Here is a 23,236-nt window from a genome sequence, read left to right on the forward strand (position 1 = left end):
GGTGTGACCTGACCCCCGTGAGTCACTCTGGAGGTTTCTGTGTGTGGGACACGTCTGTCTCCCACCGGTCGGTCGGTCGGGCGGTCGGGCGGGTCGGGGCTGCAGTGCCACTAGCTACTTGGAACCCGCACTGTGTGGCGGCTCACCCTGAGTGTCGGGGGAGACTCCCACGGGGCTGGTTCAGAGCACACTGGGCTTTAGCAGAGGGCGACTTTCAGTGCCCAGGGCAGGCCTGTGGGTTCATGAGCTTTTTTTTTTTTTAATGTGGTACCAGAAATGGAAGCAAGGCCTCATGCACAGGCCACAGTGGTGAGGGGTCCCATGGGCCCAATGTCCTGGAGGGAAAGGAAGACACAGAGGGAAAGGGATGTGCCACACAGCACAGCTGCTCCACCCACGGTGCCCCCCCCTATGATGACAGGCCTGGAAGGTGGGGCCACTCCCTCGCACCCACCCCTCCAGGATGATCACTGGAGCTCAGTGCCTGCACTTCAATTCCACTGCTCCTGGAGGCCTTCCCCCCCTCCCCGCCCCATTTTGTTGCCCTTGTTGTTGTTATTACTGCTGTTGTGGGATAGGACAAAGAGAAACTTGAGGGGAAGACAGAGGGGGAGAGAAAGAAAGACACCTGCAGACCTGCTTCACTGCCTGTGAAGCGACTCCCCCACAGGGCTCTGAGATCCTTGTGCTGGTCACTGCATTTCGCCCCATGTGAGCTTAACCCACTGTGCTACTGCCCGTCCCCTCACCAGCCTCTTGATTAAGGTCCTGCCATGACTGTGGGGAAACTAAGCACATAGTCGGCTCTCTAAAAGGAATTACAAAGCACTACTGATGTTTGTGCTTGAAAAATTTAGCCGCATAACCATAAGGAAAATAATTTTCATTTAAAAAAAAAAAGATTACAATGTAAACATTCATTTTTTTTTTAATTTTTAAAAAATATTTATTTATTCCTTTTTGTTGCACTTGTTGTAGTCATTATTGTTGTTGTCGATGCTGGATAGGACAGAGAGACATGGAGAGAGGATGGGAAGACAGAGAGGAGAGAAAGACAGACACCTGCAGACCTGCTTCACCGCCTGTGAAGCGACTCCCCTGCAGGTGGGTTGCTGGGGGCTCAAACCCGATGCTCAAACCCGGATCCTCATGCCGGTCCCTGCACTTTGGGCCACGTGCACTTAACCCGCTGTGCTACCACCTGACTCCCACTTTTTTTTTTTAACCAAAGCACATCATTCCCCCATACAAACTTAAAACTTGACAGTGACAGTGCATAAAACTATTCCAACTGTTGTCCAAACATACCCACTAGGTTGCAGGGACAAGAGGTCAACTATTGAGTGGTTTGGTTTGCATTCCACACATCCCGGTGTGTACCCAGTCTGTGTGCACCATGGCTCACCCTTCCCTCTCCCCCATCTGTTACTACTTGTCATCTCACCCCTGGAATATGCCAACCGTTGACTAATTAATCCCCTGCTCAGTGCAGCCTCCAAACTGGCAGCTAGAGTGAGCTCCAAGCACAGATGCTGGTCAGACGTGCAAAGTCAGGTCTCCTTGCAAACTGTGGCCCCGTCCGCCAGTATCCTTCCCAGAATTCCTGCAGGGATCACAAATTCAAGCCCTCAGAGAGGACCAGTAGAAAAAGCGAAGTAAGGCAACAATAAAACAAGGACAACAAAAGGGAATAAGTAAATATTATTTAAAAGGAAAAGGGAAACTATTCAATTAAAAAAAAAAGTGAAGTAAGGAGGCTCTGCTGACCTGCAAAGGGAAAGTCCCCACTCAAAAAGGAAGCCACTGTACTATACTACACTACACGGCAGAAATCCACGAAAGGCCTTTTTAAAAAAAAAAAAAAAAAAAAAAAAAAAACCCTGGGCAGACAGACTATAGAGGATACAGTTGCGGAACTCTCTCTCCACAGATGACTAGCTCACAACTTATAGCCCAAAGCATAAAGCCCACGGTGTGACCAGTCTCGGGTCTGCCTCTGTGAATCTATCTTCACACAGTCCTCAGTCCCTTCACCCAAGCCATTTTCCAGTGACCCAGACAGCAGCTGGTTGGTCCCTGCTGATAGGTGATCCCTTGCCAGGAAGGCTTCTCTGCACACCCACAGGGGGCCTCCTTTCTGCCTGGACCTCAAGGCATCTTTTTAAAGAAGGCTCTTGGGAAATTTCCTTCCTCCTAACCTCCCGATGAGGCAGACATCAGGTTCCCATTCAGTCGGTGCTACTGGTCCCACATTACTCAACAGCGCCCATTTGAATGCCTGTTCGATAAAGAATGGAGTTGTGTATGGCCTCTATTAACCTGTGTGTCACTCATCATGGTGACTAGAACATCAATCTGGCGGCCTACACTTCAAGGCTCAAAAGACCCACCAACAGCGGCTTCAGAAATGCACTGGCGGGAGTCGGGCGGTAGTGCAGCGGGTTAAGCGCACGTGGCACAAAGCACAAGGGCCAGAGTAAGGATCCCGGTTCGAGCCCCCGGCTCCCCACCTGCAGGGGAGTCGCTTCACGAGCGGTGAAGCAGGTCTGCAGGTGTCTTTCTCTCCCTCTCTCTGTCTTCCCCTCCTCTCTCCATTTCTCTCTGTGCTATCCAACAACGACGACATCAATAACAACAATAAAACAAGGGCAACAAAAGGGAATTAATTAATTAACTAAATGTACTGGCATAAATAAGGCTAACTGAGACTCGTGGCATGAACTCGCGGTTCTTTTTGAAGTACCTTTCTTAGTTTGACCCACCGAAAGGATCGAGCCATGACTTGGGTTTCTAAATCCTCTTCCCCACTCAAAGCGGCCAGATGCAGGGATATGGCTGGCTCCTGACACACAGGGACGGCGAGCAGCAGAGAAACACGCCCAGACTGACTGACGGGGCTGCGTGGAGAGGGAGCAGGAGCTATGGGAGGGCCCTTGTTGGCCAACTGGAACGAACAAAACATCAGCAAATGCAGGTGGCCAGGACACCGTCTAAATAAAGGCCCCAGAGAGTGTGGTGACGCACCGGAGGAGGAGGGAGAGACAGAGATGGTTTTTGAACAGGCAGGTGACAGCATTAATAAGCCCCGATTCCGTATGTTCTATTGGATAACAGACTCCAGGAGCAGAAAGCCGAAGCTGGATGATTACAAAGTCCCCCAACTGCCCATCGGTCCGTCACGAGCAGCAAAGGCAAGACCATACCTTTATGATGGACAGGTGCGCCCGCCCCTCCCCCCAGCCAAGGGATCACAGTGAGCTCATGACGGGCTGGCCTGGCACCGGGTGCCTCCCGGCGTGACTCAGGGACAAAGAAGTCCTGCACCTGTCCCGAGCATTCCCGTCAAAATGGGTGAGCTGGCTGCCAGCTAGGCGCTCCCCTGACGCCCAGGTTGCAAGGAGGGCGGGAGCCAGGGAAGCAGGTTAGAGGCGGCACCAAAGGTCCATCAGAGCTTGTGTCTCAAGGTGGCAGAGCTCAATTCTTCCAAACCAGAGCCAGGAGCAAAGCGAGAATGGTAGGACGATTGTTGCAAAGGCAAATTAAAGAGCCCCAACCACCAAGCTCTCCACCCCCTCCAAACCTGTGTGTTGCTTGAGGTTTATTGGTTTTGTAGGGGGGGGGGGGGAATGTTGTTCCCGCACCACTGGGGTCCCCCAGATGTGTGATTCCACCACTCCTAGGGCTAAGCTGTTTGTTCTTTCTATGAGTGCCAGAGCTTCCCTCAGTGTTGTTCTGCTTCTAACCCGAGCTCCTCACATGACAAGGTATGTGCCCTACCCAGTGAGCTAGCTGCTTCCCAGCCCCTTTTTATAGTGTTTTGTTTTGTTTTCTTCTGTTGGGGGGGGGGAGAAATATTATCAAAGATGTTCATGTTGGAGTTCCCACTTTCAATGCCCGGGACCACCATAAGCCAGAGCTGAGCAGTGCTCCAGATTAAAAAAATAATAATAATAAAATTAAAAAAGCCCAACAACAGTATTTACTGTTCACTGTAAACCATTAATCCCCCCCCCCCATAAAAAATTGGCTAGGGGACAGAGCACAACGATTATACAGAAAAATGTCATGCCCTAGGCTCTGGGGTCCCAGGTTCAATCCTCAGCACCACCATAAGCCAGAGCTGAGCAGGGCTCTGGTTGTCTCCCTCTCCCCCCCACCTCTATCCCTTTCTCATTAAAAGTCACCAAAGTGGGAGTCGGACGGTAGCGCAGTGGGTTAAGTGCACATGGCGCGAAGCGCAAGGACTGGCAAAAGGATCCTGGTTTGAGCCCCCAGCTCCCCACCTGCAGGAGAGTCGCTTCACAGGTGGTGACACAGGTCTGTAGGTGTCTGTCTTTCTCTCCCTCTCTGTCTTCCCTCCTCTCTCCATTTCTCTCTGTCCTATCCAACAACAACATCAATAACTACAACAATAAAACAACAAGGGCAACGAAAGGGAATAAATATTTAAAAAATATTAAAGAGGAATTCTAGTTTTACATGTATGTATAAATATATGTGATCGTACATAGAGGGGGCTGTAAATGTGTATGCCTGCCTGCCTGCGTGCGTTCAGAGGAGGGAAACAGCTCAAATCCAAGCACCGCCATGTGTGCCGGACCGTGAGAGACCCCTCAGGTACAGCCCACAAGCACAGGAGGCGGCCCCGTGACCCAGCGGTGTGGCGGTGTCTAGCAGGTTTCTGAAAGCACCTCCCAGAAGCCTGTCCCCCGAGATCAGGAACGGCACAGGCACTCAGACATCACGTGCGGCAGCGAACTGCAGGTGGCCTCCCCGTGCTTCAGCCCTGACTGGGCTCTCGCAGCAATTACGACAGACTGGAGAAAGCCCCGTGCTTCTCCTTGACTACCTCTCCCATCAAGAGTTCTTCGCACGGAGGCAGAGGATGGCGGCATTGAATTTTGTGAAAAGGCAAAATGCACATACAGTGGCGTGAGGGCCGGGGAGGAAGCAGTCACAGAGCCAGAGCCAGAGAGGATGGGAGGCTGGACCATTCTAAGAGACTTTTCAGGTTGTCGATGGATTAGCTTCTGATGAACTCTTCCAGCCCCACACTAACTCCAAAAGCTAATTACAATGGAGTCAGCACTCGCCTGGGGATGAGGGCCTGGAGTCAGTGCATCAGATGTCCACTTGGTCGATTCCAAATTATATTCCTCCATGAGGATCATTTCTGGAACCATCCGTTCCACCCCGGTTCCATGGCTGCCAGTTCTTAGCAACATCGCCCCGCCAGATATTCGTCGGGATGCAGCATCATCTAAGTTCATTTCCCACGTCTACGCTCGACTGGATCTGCCAATATACGCGGATATCTTCGCCCACCCTGTCCAACGCTTGACGTCTCGTCACCCAATCTGGTCCCCTACGCCTACACTGAACTTCTCTGTTCCAGTCTCTTGGAAACAGAGCTGGCAGTCAGCTGAGGTCAAGAACAAACACCTCATCACAGACCCCTGCAGGCGTCAACCCGGCTTTGACCTAGCACGTTATGATCGGGCCCTCCTCAATCGCTATCGAACAGGCCATGGCTGGTGCGCCGCTATGTTCCATCGCTGGGGAGCCAGAGACGACCCGAACTGCCCCTGCGGCTACAGACAGACTATGACCCACATAGTCAACGACTGCCACCTCTCCAGATTCAAAGGAGGTCTCGAAACTTGACATCAGGCTCAACCTGACGCTGTTGACTGGCTACGGAACAAGGGCAAACGCTAGAAGAAGAAGAAAGTGAAAAGAATCTATTTCTTTCTTTTTTTTTAATATTTATTTATTCCCTTTTGTTGCCCTTGTTGTTGTAGTTATTATTATTGTTGCTGTTGATGTCATTGTTGTTGGATAGGACAGAGAGAAATGGAGAGAGGAGGGGAAGACAGAGAGGGGGAGAGAAAGATAGACACCTGCAGACCTGCTTCACCGCTTGTGAAGCAACTCCCCTGCAGGTGGGGAGCTGGGGGCTTGAACCGGGATCCTTGTGCTTTGCGCCGCCTGCGCTTAACCCACTGTGCTACCGCCCAACTCCCAAGAATCTATTTCTTAAATATTTGCCTCGGAATCTCTGAAAAAGTCTGTCTCCGGGGACTAACACATCGTCTCCTCATTCCAACACAGCCAGTTTCCGCGGCACCGTTTCTTTAACTGCCTGATAAATAAAATCGCTGGCTTGTACTCCTGCCTCGTGGTGGGATGTTAAAAATGTGTCTTTAAAATACACGGCACTCATCACAGCAGAGGGAGAAGCGCTCAGGAACTGAGACAGGCTAAGAGACAGACTCCCGTCTCCCATCTCCCACCTGGCCAGAAGCCTCCCTGCGGAGGCTTGCCTCTTGTTTCTGTCTCCGGACCCACAGGACTGCACTCGCTTGGACCCACATGCACAGTGACAACATGGACTCCTTCATCAGAACACAGTCCCAGAGCTGAGCAAACCACTGCAGCTGGCGACAGAACCACAGCCCGGACGTGATGGGCTCCTTGGCTGACTGGGAACAGGCTGGAACAGAATCCCCAGATGAAGATGAAAACGAGCGAGAGAGGGGTTAGTACCGCCTCCTGATCAGCATCTCCTCTGGTCCCCAGACGTCCTGTCCGCTCCTGGGTCCGCATGCCCACATTCCAGGACACGCGTCCTCCACCTTAGAGCTCGGTGACTAAGTTAACCAAACCGCTGAGGCTAAGCACCCCCAGCCCTTCCCAGCGCCCCTCTGGTGAGCGCCTACTCCACGCTATCCACCCCTCCTCTAGGAGTTCCAATTCACTCTAGCCCAAGCTAAGCTCCCCGCAGGCCCCATCTCTGCTTTGAATACTCTCTGATATGATAGAGAGGACAAAACCCACTCAGGTACTCAGGGCCAAAAAAAAAAAAACACCATTCCCACTGCGTTCCCACTCCGCCTCCTCCGCAAGTTCTCTGCCCACCCGCGCCACTTCCTGCCACGCCGCCCCATCCAGTCCACTGCCTGTGCCTGGTGTCCGCGCTGCCCCTGGGAGCAACTGGTCTCCCCGCCTCACTCCATCTGACGCGTGCCTGGAGAGTTCACTTCCCGGAAACTCAAGTCAGCTGTTAACTTTCTACCTGGAGGACAGGGGCAGTCCCAAAGCCAGTCGGGTAATACCACAAGCTCAGAACAAGCCCATCTGCTAGCATGGGGTGCTGCAAAGAGCAGTATTTTAGGAGTTAGTCACAAGTCTTCTACAGGACCAAGCTGAAGAGACGGCAGGCTGCGTGGGGGTGAGGGGAGGCCGTGGGGAAGGCAGGAAGATCCAGTCAGCTTCTTGGAGTGAGAAATGAAGTCCAAGTGGATCGCGGCAGTGAAACAGGCCCCTTTAGGGAAACCAAGGGCTCAGGGATGCGTCTGCGAGGACTGACATGTCTGAGAGTGATGCCTCGCTTAGGAAAGGGCCCAGGGAGCCAAACAGGCAGAAATGGAGGAAGAGGAAGAGCCATGCTGCCCGGAAGGGAGCTGTCTCAGCCCCTGGGTGGAGGCCAGGCTAGTCGAGGACTAGATGGAGTCGGAGGCAAATCTCACAGAGGCACGTGGCTACTTCAGTACACTGACGTTCAAGTTAAATACGAAAATTCAGTTCCGGGAGTCGGGCGGCAGCGCAGCGGGTTAAGCGCACGTGGCAAGAAGCGCAAGGACCGTGTTAGGGATCCCGGTTCGAGCCCCCGGCCCCCTACCTGAAGGGGAGTCGCTTCACAGGCGGTGAAGCAGGTCTGCAGGTGTCTGTCTTTCTCTCCCCCTGCCTCCCCTCCTCTCTCCATTTCTCTCTGTCCGATCCAACGACAGCAACAACAATAACCACAACAATAATAAAACAACAAGGGCAACAAAAGAGGAAAAAATGGCCTCCGGGAGCAGTGGATTCCGTGGTGCAGGCACCGAGCCCCAGCAATAACTCTGGAGGCATAAAAAAATTTAAAAAAAAAAAATTCAGTCCCTGAGTCCAGGCAGCCACTTTCAAAATGGCCGTGTGCGGCTAGGGGCTCCCATGCTGAACAGCACAGATAAACTGCCCGTCTCCATCGCCTGGCCAGCTCTTCTCGAGCAGAGCCACACAATAAACCCTCCTGGGAGTCCTCCTGGGATGGCGGCAGCCTGTGAGATAGTGCTGGCTGGCTTTACAGAGGAACCAGTCAGCACCCATTCCCTCTGCCTTTGCGGTGACTTCTTAAAATCAGAATGGAGTTCTGCTTATCGGGGCTCGTGCCCTTTCCCGTCGCTGGCTCATGCCTGACACTAGCACAGCAGAGCTAAGACACGCATTCTCAGAAGCCAGACTGCCTGGGCTCCTGCACCATTTTTGTCTCTGACTGGATGTGTGGCCTTCAGTGTCCTCAGCAGTGCAGTGGGAATAGCGGCGCCTCCTCGGTGAGTACTAGGAAAATGAGCTGACACACAGCAAGGGCCTAGAACGAAATCTGCCAAGGGGGCTAGACGGTGTCAGAGTGCCTGCCAGTCCACGACAAGGAGAAACTGTCTTAAGGTGAAAGCCAATGGCAACCAGGAGAGAAGATTAGATGGGGGGGGGGGGGGTGTGTGTTCTCAAGATTGCCCGGCAATGTCTGACTTGTAAGGCAGACAAAGCACAGGTCAAAAGAAGTTGGCATAAGTGGTCCAGGAGGTGGCATGAGGTCCCAAGCTTGATCCCCGGCAGCACACATACCAGTGTGATAACTGGTTCTTTCTTTCTCTCCTCCTATCTTTCTCATTAATAAATAAACAAAATCTTAAAAAAAAAAAAAAAAAAGAAAGAAAGTTGTCATATGAAGCTACCGGCTGTGTAAATTACCAGTGAAAGCTGAGGAGGAACTGAGAACACACAGGGTTGGGTTCAGCAGACCCAAGGGACACTGCCCTGGGTAAAGCTTCTCTGTGTAACACTCCCTCCAGTGTCTGGCCTCCTCTCCTCTCCTCTCCTCCCCAAGTTCCCTCAAGTTCTCTCCATGGACTGACTGCAGATCTGCTGAGTGTGCGTTCAGCAGGGGGAGCTGCAGGTGACAACAAGACCCAGGCAAGCTCACCGCAGCATGGCAGCGGGAAGAGGCTGGAGCGGAAGGACCAAGGGGAGCAAGTGTGTGCGAGAGCTGGGGCACTGGGGGGCGGGGGAGCCAGAGGCTTGGAGACACACAGACCCGTCTGTAAGCGCCTGGCTGGGTGACTGGCCCTCGACTGGCTGGACTGACCGAAGGGCTTCATGTTGCTAACTGCAAAATACAGGAAAGGCAGGCACGGGCCAAGGAAGTAAAAAAAACTGTACATCAGCAGTCTGTGACAGCACCCAGCACCTCGATGGTGTTGGATCGGGGTTGGTGAGGGGACAACTGGAGTACTAAGACTAAACAGAGGCCACCATTTGACACGACAGCTACGGAATCTATACATTTGGGGGGTCGGGCGGGGGCGCAGCGGGTACGTGGCGCAAAGCGCAACGACCGGCGGAAGGACCCCAGTCTGCACCCCCGGCTCCCCACCTGCAGGGGAGTCGCTTCCCAGGCGGTGAAGCAGGTCTGCAGGCGTCTGTCTCTCTCCCCTTCTCTGTCTCCCCCTCCTCTCTCCATTTCTCTCTGTCCTAGCCAACAACGACAATAATAACTACAAGGGCAATAAAGGGATAAATTTTTTTTTTTAAAAAGAATATACATTTGGGACGCATAGAGAAATACGTCATGAATATGACTATATATATAACCTATATATTGTTTTTTAACTGCAGATCATGAGAAAAATGTCTCCATCTCTTCATTTATTTTACAAGCTGTTTCCCAAGCAAAATCTCCCAGCTACGCCATCAGACTACGACTCTCGATGGCCGAGCCCGTGGAGAAAGCACTCTGCTTCTTCCGCTGAAAGAGGTCCACGAGCAACTGCACATTTACACCCCACCTAAGTAAGCACAGATGGCTCTGAATTTATTTCCTCCTTTCCCTACCCCAGAAAAAAAAAAAAAAAAAGTAGTGGAGAAGGTCTATTTTCCGTACTTTCATTGAGAGCCACATTGACAAAACAATACAGGTGTTTGCTTACCTGGAAAGAGTTTGTTTGCACTTTCAGATCCACCAATCCACAGTGAATGGGGCCTTTCCCTTCAGACTAGTCTGAGGAAAGACAGCAGTCAAGCAGCTTCCAAGATTCTTTCCGTTTACTGTAGCCAGCCTTCTTCAACAAAATCCCAAACATGCACTTCGGTAACTGTTGAAAGACAGAAAGCAATCCGTACACCCACCGTGGCACCAGCGGCCGAGAACAGGCGCCGGGCGATGGAGGAAGGGTCAGGAGTGGTGGATCTGAGGTGGCCGCCTGGCACCAGAGGGCAGGGGCAGCTGTCTTCCCTGTGTGGACAGAAGGCTAAGAAACAGAGGCCAAGGAAGTGTGACATCTACTTGTGAAAAGTGCCGTGGGGGTTCCCAGTGGCAGCAGATAACATCTCACTCTGCCTGCTTGCAAACTGAGCACTGCCTTCCTCAGCCACTTTCCACAGGAAGGCCAGCGGATGGAAAAAGTGAATGAGGGACCGGACGGCACGTAGCGCAAACGCCTCCCAGGAAAGCCACTGCTCTAAAGTGTCGGGGACAGAATCTTCTGGCTTCGACACAGCAGACATCAAACCTACAGATTACCCTCACCGTCACGCCCCAGCACACATCTGGAAACGGGTGACGTGATCTGAAGAGTGAACTTCTGAGGCAGTGAAGGCCAGTCCCCCACAACGGCCGGTCCCTGGCAGACACAGGGAAAGTAATCCACGCTAATAAACAATTTACTAGATGACGCCTTACCTACTTGAGTCCAGCCCACACGGTACCAACATTTTTACCGGGCTTCAAACTCTAAACTACGGACAGGAGACCAAAAGGCGACCAAAAGGCGATGACAGAGGGAGACCTGGAGACCGTGGCTGTGAACCGACCTGCCCGTGCCCGTGCCCGTGCCCATGCCCGTGCCCCGCTGCCAAGACATTCCCAGACCCGAGCACCCATTTTCAAGGCAGCCGACTGTAAAGAGACAACACGCCCAAAGTCCTCCATCTGTGAGGTGACTGACGGCAGAGAGACCGCAGCAGCCCAAGTCTAAGGATCAGAAAGACAAGAGCCCCGGGAGAAGCCAGCAAGCGCCCCTCGCTAGGCTAGTGAACGCCAGCACACAACTACAGAAGAGTGAAGTATTTCTGCCTAGCTGAACTAAAATGCAACGGAGCCTGCTGAGCAAGCCTCCAGGGGGTCAACTTCCCCCACCCACCCCCATCCTGTCACCTAAGGAAAAGCAAGTCAGAGAGGGAGAGACAGCATAAGGGTTCTGCTAAGAGGCTCTCGTGCCTGAGGCTCCAATGTCTAGGGCTCAGTCTCCCACAGCACCATCAGCCAGAGCTGAGCAGCACTCTGGGGAGAGGGAAGGGGGGGAGAGGATGGGGGAGGGGAGAGGCAGAGGGAGAGGGGGAGGGAGAGGGGACATTCCATTCACAAAGCAGTGGCAGTGACAGGCCCCACAGTATTGATGCTAAAACAAAACAGTGCCTAACCATGTCCAAGGCATCTAGAGTTTAGCAGTGACGACTGTGTCTGTGACGAAGAAGCTCAAACCCAGCTGACAGGGGTGCATTTCATCTTAGGACCTGAGCACAGGCAATAACGAAGGACTCTGATCTGTCACGTGGCAGGTAAAGCCCCTCGAGAGGCTGGAAACCCCGCTGGTGCCCCACCACACTCAGCCCAGAAGATCACTGAATCCAAATCGCCAGCAAATAATGGTGCTTGGGTTTTGTTGTTTTTTTCTTCCCCACTAAGTGGCAGTCAGTCCTCTGGAGTCTCGAAATCAACTGGAAGCCCAAACTGGATCACAACAGTTAAAAGACTGTGGCCTGCAGCTCGCAAGCCCTGCCTCTCTGCCTCTCTGAGCCCTCAGCCAGCTGCAGAACAGCTCCTCTCTGGAGCTCCTGGGTGAGAGTCAGCTCCCTCCCCGGGTCCCCAGCTCGCACGTCCCAAGTCCCAAGTCCCAAACAAACATGCATTGGGGTCTGCTTGGTGGCAGCACTGCGCTGGAGGCACAGAGGGGCAGGTGCCAGGCTGGGCGTCTCGGCACAGGGCGCTTCTCTGCCCATTCCTCTTGCAAGTTGCCCAGTCCAGTCACTCAACAAAAACAGAGTGTACCGTCCGTCTCAACACTGATTTAGACGGACTCAACTCCCAGAAAAAAATGAAAGTGAAAATGAGAAGCTAGTCGAGTTCCTCTTCCCTCGATGACAGAGTCCATGCTGGCGTTTCTTGCCTCCCATGGACCAGCGGCTCCCAGAGAGGTTCCCTGTGTTTATTATAGCGATACTTCTAGCTGCATATCCGTCCGTCTCATCAAGGAGACTCTGTCTTCATTCTTGTTACTATCTGGCAGTTTCCACTGCGGCTTTCTAGCCTGTGAAGTTGGGTCTGGACGGTCTCTTCACTGGTGACGAAGCCTGAGAGGGAATTTCCCAAAAGTGCTTCCCGCTGACATCACAGATGTCTGCAGTCTGTTTAAGCAGTAGCGAGATCCAGGTTACAGATACCCGCTCACGAAACTGGCGGGTCCTCCTGCTCTGTCTCTCATTTGCCTACAAAGACAAACTTCCTCCTTAGGCAACTGTGATCAGCAGAAACTAAACTGAGAGCAGGAACAAGCGTTTTCTTGACCAACAGGTTTGGTGGTTTTTTTTTCTTCTTCTTCCCCCTTTCTGTCAATCAATTCAATGAACACAAGGCAAGAGGAACTCATGCATGTATCACACCCGGGGCTCGTCCTGCTAAAGGTCAGAATCATCAGTTTCGCTCCAGCAAGAGTAAGCCCCCCAAACCCACAGCACGAGCATCACTGCGAGTCTCTGTCCCAGGACACCGGAGGTGGGGCTAGGTGGGCTCTCCACAGGTAGAGCACAGGTCGGCCTGTGACTAATTGGCAGCTGCACGTAATTGCACCAGCGCCTCCCAGATTTCGAAGATGGTGCCGATTCTGTCAGATCCCATCACCCCTCATTAACTCTCATTAACAGACAGCAAGTGAGCGCGGCCGGCCTCCGGAAGCCTCCTAGAGCTGCGCGCACACAGCCAGGCGCGGTCTTGATCTTGTTTTCCAGAGAATGGTCACTGCCCTTGTGGGGGACGTGTGGGTGGCGCGGTTTCTGATTCTGACAGACCCTGAAGCCATCGCAGAGGCTCACTCTAACGCCTTGGCGAGTGACAGCCAGAGGCTCAGGCCTCTCACCTTGCTTCCTGTTACATCCTGCTTCTCTGAGAGCAAAGAACCCTCACAATTCACTGATCTCAGAGGAGTTGACGACTGCCACCTCTCCAGATTCAAAGGAGGTCTCGAAACTTGACATCAGGCTCAACCTGATGCTGTTGACTGGCTACGGAAGGGCAAACGCCAGAAGAAGAAGAAGAGGAATTGGGTTTCCTCCATGCTGTGCCCTGAACCGTTCTCAGGGATGCGTATGGACTGGCCTGTGTGTCAACGTCTCCGCACAGTCACCAGTCTCCAGACAGGGCCCTGTCACGCTCACTTCACCCCCGACCCATTCTTTTCTCCTCCTCCAACCAGTGTCACCTGTGACTTAAGGTTACGGACAGGAATGAAAAGGTGGCACGGCACACAAGGCCAGTCACAGAGTAAGAGTCGAGGACACTCAGATACAGCCTCTGGAAGGGAGGGAGGCTTGGCCACGGCGCAAGAACAAGGCCCACAGATGACTGGGAGAATCGTGACCGAGTCGCGAATCTCCACAACAGAGAGAGGATGGTTTGCGATGCGGGCAGCAGGCAATCGCGCATGGAAGCCATGAGCAGAAAGATCTGACTCAACGTTTACTGAACAGCGACTGCGAGAAGACACAGTGGGTTTGTAATTTAATCAGGAACCCAAACAGGAAACTCTAACAAACTCTAACGCAAGCCTGGATTATGTTAAGTGCTACAAGATAAGTACCAAGAGCCGGGCTTGATTCTTCTCACTGAACAGAGAGCATGGTGTACGCAGTGCTCCAGCTAGAACAACAACAGGGTCTCTGCCACCAGTTTGGAAACTGACAGCCGCAGAGATGCCCTCTGAATTGGGTTTCAAAAGTCACCCGGACTTTTATCTGCAGAAGTGGAAGAGAGAGGATTGCTGGGATCGGACCTAAGCCAATTTGGGCAGCCAGCCAGTCCTACGAGGTCCTTTCCGTAGCCAGCCGGAGCCTCGGTCTGTGGGCCTCGGCCTGGTCACCTGAGCACTGGCAGGAGACAGCGTGAGCAGAGTCTGCGGCGGCCCGGTCCCCCCACGCTCTGCCAGGATGCACAGAAAGCCCCTTTCTAGAGACCAGGGCATCCGGGGGCCGGGTCCGCCTGGGCTGGAGTCGCCTCCACAGCATGCTGCTTCTCAGGGGACAACAGCCAGGGCCGGAGGGCTCGATCGTATCTAGCCTGTCCCATCAGGAAGGACAGACTCCAAACTCAGGGACAAAAGCGGGCCGAGTTGAGCCAGCACTTCTTGAAGCAGGTCGAGGAGGTCTTATAAATATGCATGGCGTTCACTTCCTCTCTCCTCTACTCAGTCCTTCATCAATTCAATCTTTCTCAGTGAGCCGGCACATTACTGGAGGCAGAGGACAGAGCATGTGTAACGGTGACAAGGTCAGGCTCAACTTTTTTTTTTTTTGCCTCCAGGGTTATCACTGGGGCTCAGCGCCTGAATCCACTGCTCCTGGAGGCCATTTTTCCCATTTTTGTTGCCCTTGTTGTTGTTGTTGTTATTGTTATCACTGCTGCCGTTGTTGTTGGATAAGACAGAGAGAAGTGGAGAGAGGAGAAGACAGAGAGGGGGAGAGAAAGACAGACACCTGCAGACCTGCTTCATCACCCGTGAAGCGACTCCCCTGCAGGTGGGGAGTGGGGGCTCGAACCAGGATCCTCATGCTTTGCTCCATGTGCGCTTATCCTGCTGTGCTACCTACCGGCCTCCCAAGGTCAACTTCTTAAATGAACCACCAAACAATCCCACTTAGGGACTGGGAAGGGCAGAGATAGATAGCATAATGGTTATGCAAAGAAACTCCCATGCCTGAGGCTCCAAAGTCCCAGGTTCAATCCCCTGCACCACCATATGCCAGAGCTGAGCAGTGCTCTGGTTAAAAAAAAAAAAAAAAAAGAAAGAAAGAAAGAAAAGAAAAGAAAACAACAGGAAGGGAAAAACAGAGGAGAAATGTCCACGAACCTCACCTATCCATCTCATTGTCCCTGCCTGGACTCCTTCAACAGCTCCAAAAGGAACATTTCTATCACACCATCACACCTCCTACAAGAAGTCCCCGGCATTTCACCAATATTCATTTAACAAGTACCAGCACTTACAGTGAAAGGGAAATGACTCACTCAAGTTCACAAAGAAAGGGGCCATTCAGCTGCTTTCAATGGAGAACAAACTTCCCACTCGGTGTGCAGAGGGGGAGGGAGAGTCCTGGCCCAGAACCACCTTCTCTGCGCTCTTCTGCCGTCCTGTCACAGGGAGACCTAACAGTCCTTCACCCCACTAGCAGCTGGGCGCTGTGTGGGAGTGACTCCCTCCAGAGCAACCCAGACACCCCTACCCCAGCGCCCATCACGGCCTGGGACACACACGGGGCAGCTCTCATTCTTCCTAATGAAGTCCATGGCAGCAAAGCCTAGAGAACTTTTTGTTTGTTTGTGTTTATTATTATTATTATATCCACTTTTTTTCCATTTTATTGGATACAACAGAGAGAGGTTGAGAGGAGGGGAAGACAAGAGAGGAAGGAAAAGGCAGACAGATACGTGCGGACCTGCCTCACAACACTTGTGAAGTGACCCCCTCCCCGCAGGTGGGGAGCAGGGGCTCGAACCAGGATCCTTGTGAGGCTCCTTACGCTTTGTACTATGTGCACTTAACCCAGTGCACCACCAGGAACTCTGTATATTTCTGAAACAGACTCCCACTTTTTAAAAATTGTTTATTATCTTTATTTATTCAATTATTGGATAAAGACAGCCAGAAATCAAGAGAGAAGGGAGGGAACAGAGAGGAAGAGAGACACCTGCAGCACTGCTTCACCACTCATGAAACTTTCCCCCTGCAGGTGGGGACTGGGGACTCGAACCTGGGTCCTCGCACACTGTAACGTGTGCGGTTCAATCAGGTGCGCCACCACCCAGCCCCGGACTCCCACTTTTATAACCTAGCTGATCACAAAGCTGATTTTACCCAAGTAAGGAGATGGAGGAAGAAGAAAAACCGCCCGCGAACGAGGTGTAGTTCTGGGCCGCGCGGTGGTTGCATTATGCGCCGACAGCAGCTGCTCAGAGCTTCTGAGCTCCTGTAAGATCGAATCCCTCCTCGGGAGCCCCCTTTGTGGACTGGACCTAGTAAAGGTGATTATTCCACTACCAACACCTTTTTCCTCTGGCGAATTTATCAAAAGCGCAAGGGGGGAGGAAGGAGGGCTGAAAAACTCACAACTGAAGAGAACAGAAGAAGGAAGGCTAAGAAGAAACCCGGACGGCCCAAGAGGTTAGTTTCTCCCCTTTGACAGCAGCCTCTGGGCAGCAGAGGCATGGTGGCGGCTGGCGAGCCAGCAAGCACCACCACAAATACCTGATCACTGAAGCTGATTCATAACCTTAAAAAAAAAAAAAATGCAAGGAGTCGGGCGGTAGCGCAGCGGGTTAAGCGCACGTGGCGCAAAGTGCAAGGAAGGACCAGCGGAAGGATCCCGGTTCGAGCCCCCGGCTCCCCACCTGCAGGGGAGTCGCTTCACAGGCGGTGAGGCAGATCTGCAGGTGTCTGTCTTTTTCTCCCCCTCTCCATTTCTCTCTGTCCTATCCAACAACGACGACATCAATAACAACAATAATAACTACAACAACAAGGGTAGTAAAAGGGAATAAATATTTTTTTAAATATGCTATGCTTCAGGTTTAATCTCCCTTCTGTCACGGTATTCGAAAATCAAAGTAAAGGCTATTCTTCACCTGGTTCTGAAAACTGATTAAAATGTAGTGAACACAGGAAGGAAAAAAAAAAGAGAGGCATTAGATGTTCGGATCCCCTCAGCAGGCAAGTGTTTTACTCAAGAGGCTGAAAGCACGGGGGGGGGGGGGGGATATCAACAGGCCCCTGGCTCAGCTCACTCCTGTGTCTGACCCTGGGTTTCCTAGGCCAGTCAAGTCCCCGTGCCATCTACTCCAATACAGTGCGTGCATGTCTATGAAGAGGGCTGTCTCAAAGAATACCAAAGTTCAGAGAGGAAAATATTCTTTTTTTTTTTTTAAAGAATTTCTTTTTTTTTAATATTTTATTTATTTATTCCCTTTTGTTGCCCTTGTTGTTTTATTGTTGTAGTTCTTATTGTTATTGTCGTCGTTGTTGGATAGGACAGAGAGAAATGGAGAGAGGAGGGGAAGACAGAGAGGGGGAGAGAAAGACACCTGCAGACCTGCTTCACCTGCAGGTGGGGAGCCAGGGTTCGAACCGGGATCCTTATGCCGGTCCTTGTGCTTTGTGCCACCTGCACTTAACCCACTGCGCTACAGCCCGACTCCCAATATTCTTATTTTTAAGCTTTTATTTATTTATGAGAAAGATGGGAGGAGAGAGAAAGAACCAGACATCACTCTGGCACACGTGCTGCCGGGGATCGAACTCGCGACCTCATGCTCGAGAGTCCAAAGCTTTACCATTGCGCCACCTCCCGGACCACAGGAAAATATTCTTTTAGATTATTTTAGATCTCTACTGGTCTCTTTGCTAAATTTTCTTTTCTCTTTTTTTTTTAAGAGATTTTTTTTGTTGTTGTTGTTATTATCATCTTTAGTTATCAGATAAGGATGCCAGAAACTGAGAGGGAAGGGGATGACAGAGGAGAGAGACATCTGCCAACACTGCTTCACCACTCGCTAAGTTTCCCCCTGCAGGCAGGGACCAAGGACTTGAACCTGGGTCCTTGAGCATCGTTAACATGTGCACTCAACCAGGTGCACCACCACCTGGCCCCTCCTTGCTAAATGTTCTAAGATTCTCAGTTTAAAGTGTTCTAGGGTGATTCAAATATCACTCCAGATGACAGACAAGTACAATCGTGTAAAGTAAAAATCTTTTTTTTTAAATATTTATTTATTCCCTTTTGTTGCCCTTGTTGTTGTAGTTATTATTATTGTCGTTGTTGTTGATGTCGGATAGGACAGAGAGAGGAGGGGAAGACAGAGAGGGGGAGAGAAAGACAGACACCTGCAGACCTGCTTCACCACCTGTGAATCGACTCCCCTGCAGGTGGGGAGCCGGGGGCTCGAACCAGGATCCTTGTGCTTTGTGCCGCCTGTGCTTAACCCGCTGTGCTACCGCCCAACTCCCAGTAAAAATCTTTTTAAAAGTTAAGAGGACAGGAAGTCAGGAAATAAAGAGTCTGAGGCTATTTCCATCGGACACTCAAAGGCTGTACTATATTCTTCCAATCCTTTTACAGATACACGTTTAGTCATTTTGCAGATGAATGGACAGGGGAGGGGTTCTGAACAGCACATTTCAAAGAGGAAGCAAGTTTCCATTTCTGCCATTTGAAGTATTCCTTCTGTGTAAAAGGATGGGACTGTACATCCCTGATATATAGCCTACGCGGCTCCACTCACTGGAGAAACCGCCTCGGAATAGCCCGCAATAGCCCGCTACGAGAGGTAGACAGAGTATCAAAGGCTTGACTAACAATGCTTGCTTTGGTCGATTGTATTTGCAGCGTTATCGAAGGCTTGGTTAGAACAACAGCTTGCTCAATTGCACTGAAATGGAAGAACTACTGGATAAATTGAAAATCAAATAAAAGCCCACAAGTGACAGTATCCCTTAGAAAGTAGACACACACACACACACACACACACACACACAGAAAAAGTGCCAGGGCTTTTTAAAATTTTTTCTTCTGTCCAGTTTTCAAATTTGCTGGCGGTGGGGGGAGCGGGGAGCTCTGTGAATCCTGCCAAGGGCAGCAAACATCACGCCGCCTCCCTGTTGGTGCTACTGTACTTCCATTTTTATTTTTATTTTTTTATACTTCCATTTTTAAAAACATGCCTCTCCACTCCCCAGATACCGGCCTCTACAGAAGCCGAGCAGCTCTCCAAACAGACTTTCAGTGTTACCATCTATTATTTATAGCATTAAACGGGGGAAGTGGCTCTGATGTCACCGACCCTACCCAGTGGAATCACTGACTCAATAAACATTTTCACACTGGAGGGAGGGAGGGAGGTAGGGGGAAAGAAAAAAAAAAAAAAACTGGCTAAAGGAGGGGGGGGGAGAAGAAAAAAAAAACATTTTGCGGGGTTAAGTCGAGTTTCTTTTTTTTTAATTTTGATTTAAAAAAAAATTTTTTTTTCCCCACCTTTCCTCTGGAGCCCACCCCCCCCACCCCACCCCCCCAGGACAGACACACACACAGACAGACAGACAGACACACAGACAGACAGACAGGGCCAGGCAGTCTAGTCCGGCTGCTACTGTCAGCAAAGATACAAAGCAGTCGGCAGGCTCTGCACCGGAAGGAACCCTGGGGCTGGTCCATTGGCCGCAGCGGAGACTTCCTCCTCCCAAGTCTGGGGAGCCGGGTTCGAGCCCCCCCGAAGCTCCGCTGGGCAGGTGGCCGCTGCCGTGTCTGCGCCCGGGGCTGGGCTCGCGGTCGTGGGGCGGGAGGCGGCTGGGGGGTCCGGCCCGGCCGCAGCCGCCGGCTCGCAGATCGCGTCCCCCCCCCCCCCCGGGGGCCCGGGACTTTTCTCTTTTTCCTTTTTTTAATTTTTATTTTTTTTGGGGGGGGGGGGGGAGGGGAGGGGGCTCACTAGCAGCATGGAGGACCCTCTTCCCCCCGCCACAGCCGGACCTCTGCCCAGTGCTCTACAGAGACCCCCGAGCTCGCCCCGCTTCCTGGGGGGCACCGGGGGCCTCGGCCGCGCGAACATCCCGGCCGCTCCTCCGCCGGGCAGCGGGGGAGCCTTTGTCCGCCGAGCCGGGCACCGCGGGCCGCCCCGGGAAGGCCGGGCACCCCCTGCACCCCGTCACCGGCCGCCAGCCGCCCCCCCCCAGCTTCGGAGGGGCCCATCCCGGGACGCGATCGCCCAGGGCGGGGGGACGGGGACGGGGACGGGGACGGGGACGCGGGGCGCCCGCCGCTCCCGCCGCAGCCCGGGGGGCCCCGGGTGGGGGGCGCCGCATGGGCGCCGATGTCCCCCGGCGGGCGCCGAGCCCTCCCGCGAGGCCGGGGCGATGGGGGGAGGACCGGGGGGGACCCCGAGAGCTGGGCCCGGGGCCGGGGCGGGCGGATCCGGGCGGATCCCGGGGGTCCGGGGCCGGGCGCGGCGATGGGCAGGCCCGCCCGGACGGACAGACGGACGGACGGACGGACGGAAGCGCGGACCATCCCGCGGGCCGCACTCACCATGAGCTCGATGGTCTTGTCCTCAATCACCGAGTCGGGCTCCATGGCGGCCCCGGCGGCCCCGCCTCGCTCTCCCCGCGCAGCAGCGAACGGCCCGGGCGGAGGAGGCGACGGCGGAGGCGGAGGCGGCGGCGGCGGCGGCGGCGGCGGTAGCGGAGGCGACTCTCGCACCCACTGTAGCTGCCAGCCCGCCCGGGCCGCCGGCAGCTCCGCCCTCCCCCTCGGCGAACGCAGTACGCAGCGCGGGGACTACAGCTCCCGGCAGGCGCCGCGGGCCCCCGCAGTGCCTTGTGGGAACGAGACGCTGACGCCGGGCCACGCTCCGCCGGCCGCAAACTGCAGACTGGGGAAGCCGCCACGAGTGCGTGACTGCGCGTGCGCGGACCCCGGGCCCAAAGCATCCTGGGCTCCCTCGTGACTACAAGTCCCTGCAGGCCTTGCGCGCGGAGTCTTCTTCCGGCTGGAAGCTCCCGACTTCCCGGCAGCCCCAGGCTCCGCAGACCGAAACTACTAGGCAGGCGGCGCGGGTCGGAGATGCTGCGCCCTCGACGGCGCTGCGCGCATGCGCGGATGGAGGGCGCGGGGCAGGCGCGGAGACTGCGGTCAGCCCGCGCACGTGCACGCGCTCCGGGTCACTCGCGTTAGAGAAACGCAGATTCAGGGCGAGAGCGCACGTGGCGCCAAGCGGAAGGACCCGGGTTCGAGCCCCCGGCTCCCCACCTGCAGGGGAGTCGCTTCGCAGGCGGTGAAGCAGGTCTGCAGGTGTCTGTCTTTCCCCCATCTCTGTCTTCCCCTCCTCTCTCCAATTCCCTCTGTCCTATCCAACAACGACGACATCAATAATAATAATAACAATTTAAAAAAAAAAAAAAACAAGGGCAACAAAAGGGGAAAGGAATAAATATAAAAAATTTTTTAAATAAATACCTTATGGCCCAGCAAGTCCACTCCTAGGCATTTACCCAAAAGATTGCATTGTAACACTGGCCCGGAGGGATCCTCTGCACCCCCGTGTTTATAGCAACTTTATTCACAATAGCAAAAACCTGGAAACAGCCGAAATGGCCTTCAACAGGTGGCTGAGTAAAAAAAAAAGCTATAGGACATAGACTCGATGGAGCTATTACTCAGCAGTTAATTAGAAAAATAAAAAATAAAAAAGATGGGGCCGGGTGGTGGCGGACCTGCTTGAGCGCACATGGTACAATGCACAAGGCCCCGGTTCGAGCCTCCTCCGGCCCCCGCCTACAGGGGGAAAAGCTTTGCAGAAATTGCCGGTGTCTCTGCAATTTCTGGCTGTCTCTCTGCAATCAATAAAGGTGGTTTTTTATTAAAGATCTTAATATCATCGTGTGTCCTTTGGGAGAAAGTGGACGAAATTGGAGGTTATGATTAGTGAAGCAAGTAAGGAGGTGAATGAATGGTTTCATCATGTACAATGTAGAAGATTGGACACACAAATGTGGGGGGGGGGGGATAAAAGCCCGTATCTAAGTCTGTGGGAGAATTATAGCTGTTATTATCTATGAGGGTGGGGATAGGGACACAGACCTTTGGTGATGGGAGTGGTGAGAAAAAAAGTATACTGTAAATCATTAACCCCTCAATGAAAGAGAAAAACGCCTCAGTATAAAACTTTCTCCAGTGTGATATGGGCCAGGTTTGACCAAAGCAAGCGTACTATCCAAGTGAGCTAATTTGCTGACCCTAACCTGCTTCTTTTAAAGTTTTTAACTTTCTAGTGGTCCGGGAGGTGGTGCAGTGGATAAAGCACTGGATTCTCGACCATGAGGTCCTGAGTTCGATCCCCCGGCAGCACATGTACCAGAGTGATGTCTGGTTCTTTCTCCTCCTATCTTTCTCATGAATAATTAAATAAATAAATTGTTTTTAAAAAAGTTTTTAACTTTCTAGTAATTATTTTGGAATGAGTGATTTGAGATCTCTCTTACATATAATATGCTTTTTATTATCATTTGTAATAATTTGTATAATACTCATGTAGTGCCAGAATTTTTCTCTAAGCAGTACTTTAACTGCATTCCACAACTGTAATTTTTGTTTTATCAGTTACAATTTAAAAAAGCACTAATTTTTGCAGCCCAGGAAGTGACACAGTGGCTAAAGTGTTGGACTTAAAAATATGAAATCTGAGAGTTGGGCGGTAGCGCAGTGGGTTAAGTGCAGGTTCCTGGTTCGAGCCCCGGCTCCCCACCTGCAGGGGAGTCGCTTCGCAGGCGGTGAAGCAGGTCTGCAGGTGTCTGTCTTTCTCTCCTCCTCTCTGTCTTCCCCTCCTCTCTCCATTTCTCTCTGTCCTATCACGACGGCAACAACAATAATAATTACAACAATAACAAACAACAAGGGCAACAAAAGAGAATAAATAAATAAAATAAATTTAAAAAAAAAAGTAAAGAGCAGCCATACCCCTGAAGTCAGATTTGGGGGCACAAACATGGAGAACTGGGCCAGGCAACAGTGATGTGAATGCTGGTGTCTTTTCAGTCCAAGTGTCTTGCTTGGCTCTGTCATGGCCTTGGGACACCTTCATCTGGGACGGGGGGTTGTGTGTGAATTGTCCTAGGAGTGGACACCAGGCCTGTAAGAGAGCCAAGCCGCTGGCAGTACCAGGAGAGCCCGGCTGTTTGCGCCACACCGGCGTTCAGCTGTCAGAGGCTGTCTGTCCCGCTTGAAGTGATTCTGCATCCTGCGCACCTGTGCGGCGAAGGGTCTCTCTGACCTGGAGATCCCTTATTTCCGACTCGTCCCAGTCATCGGTGTATGCACCTGGACGCCG

General features: G+C 52.6%; 2 protein-coding genes across 10 annotated transcripts in view; both read right to left on the minus strand.

Moving 5' to 3' along the window:
• FBXW11 (F-box and WD repeat domain containing 11) overlaps window positions 1-20,915 on the minus strand; it is a 98,905-nt gene extending 77,990 nt beyond the window's left edge. For 2 of the 9 annotated variants that reach the window (XM_060197159.1, XM_060197160.1), the window contains exons 1-2: window positions 20,440-20,911; window positions 10,029-10,193 (exon numbers count right to left, since the gene is read on the minus strand). Coding sequence is in view for 5 of the 9 variants with exons in the window: in XM_016187173.2 (XP_016042659.1) it covers window positions 20,440-20,484 (45 nt within the window). In the remaining 4 variants the exon portion in view is untranslated. Of the gene's footprint in view, window positions 1-10,028; window positions 10,194-20,439 lie in introns of all 9 variants that reach the window. The other 7 variants (XM_060197156.1, XM_060197162.1, XM_016187173.2 and 4 more) reach the window with 7 other exon arrangements.
• Window positions 1-23,236, minus strand: part of STK10 (serine/threonine kinase 10) — a 538,544-nt gene that overhangs the window by 425,723 nt on the left and 89,585 nt on the right. The gene's annotated exons all lie outside the window — the stretch shown is intronic.

Source organism: Erinaceus europaeus, chromosome 9 (assembly GCF_950295315.1).
Source record: "Erinaceus europaeus chromosome 9, mEriEur2.1, whole genome shotgun sequence".
Lineage (NCBI taxonomy): Eukaryota > Metazoa > Chordata > Mammalia > Eulipotyphla > Erinaceidae > Erinaceus > Erinaceus europaeus.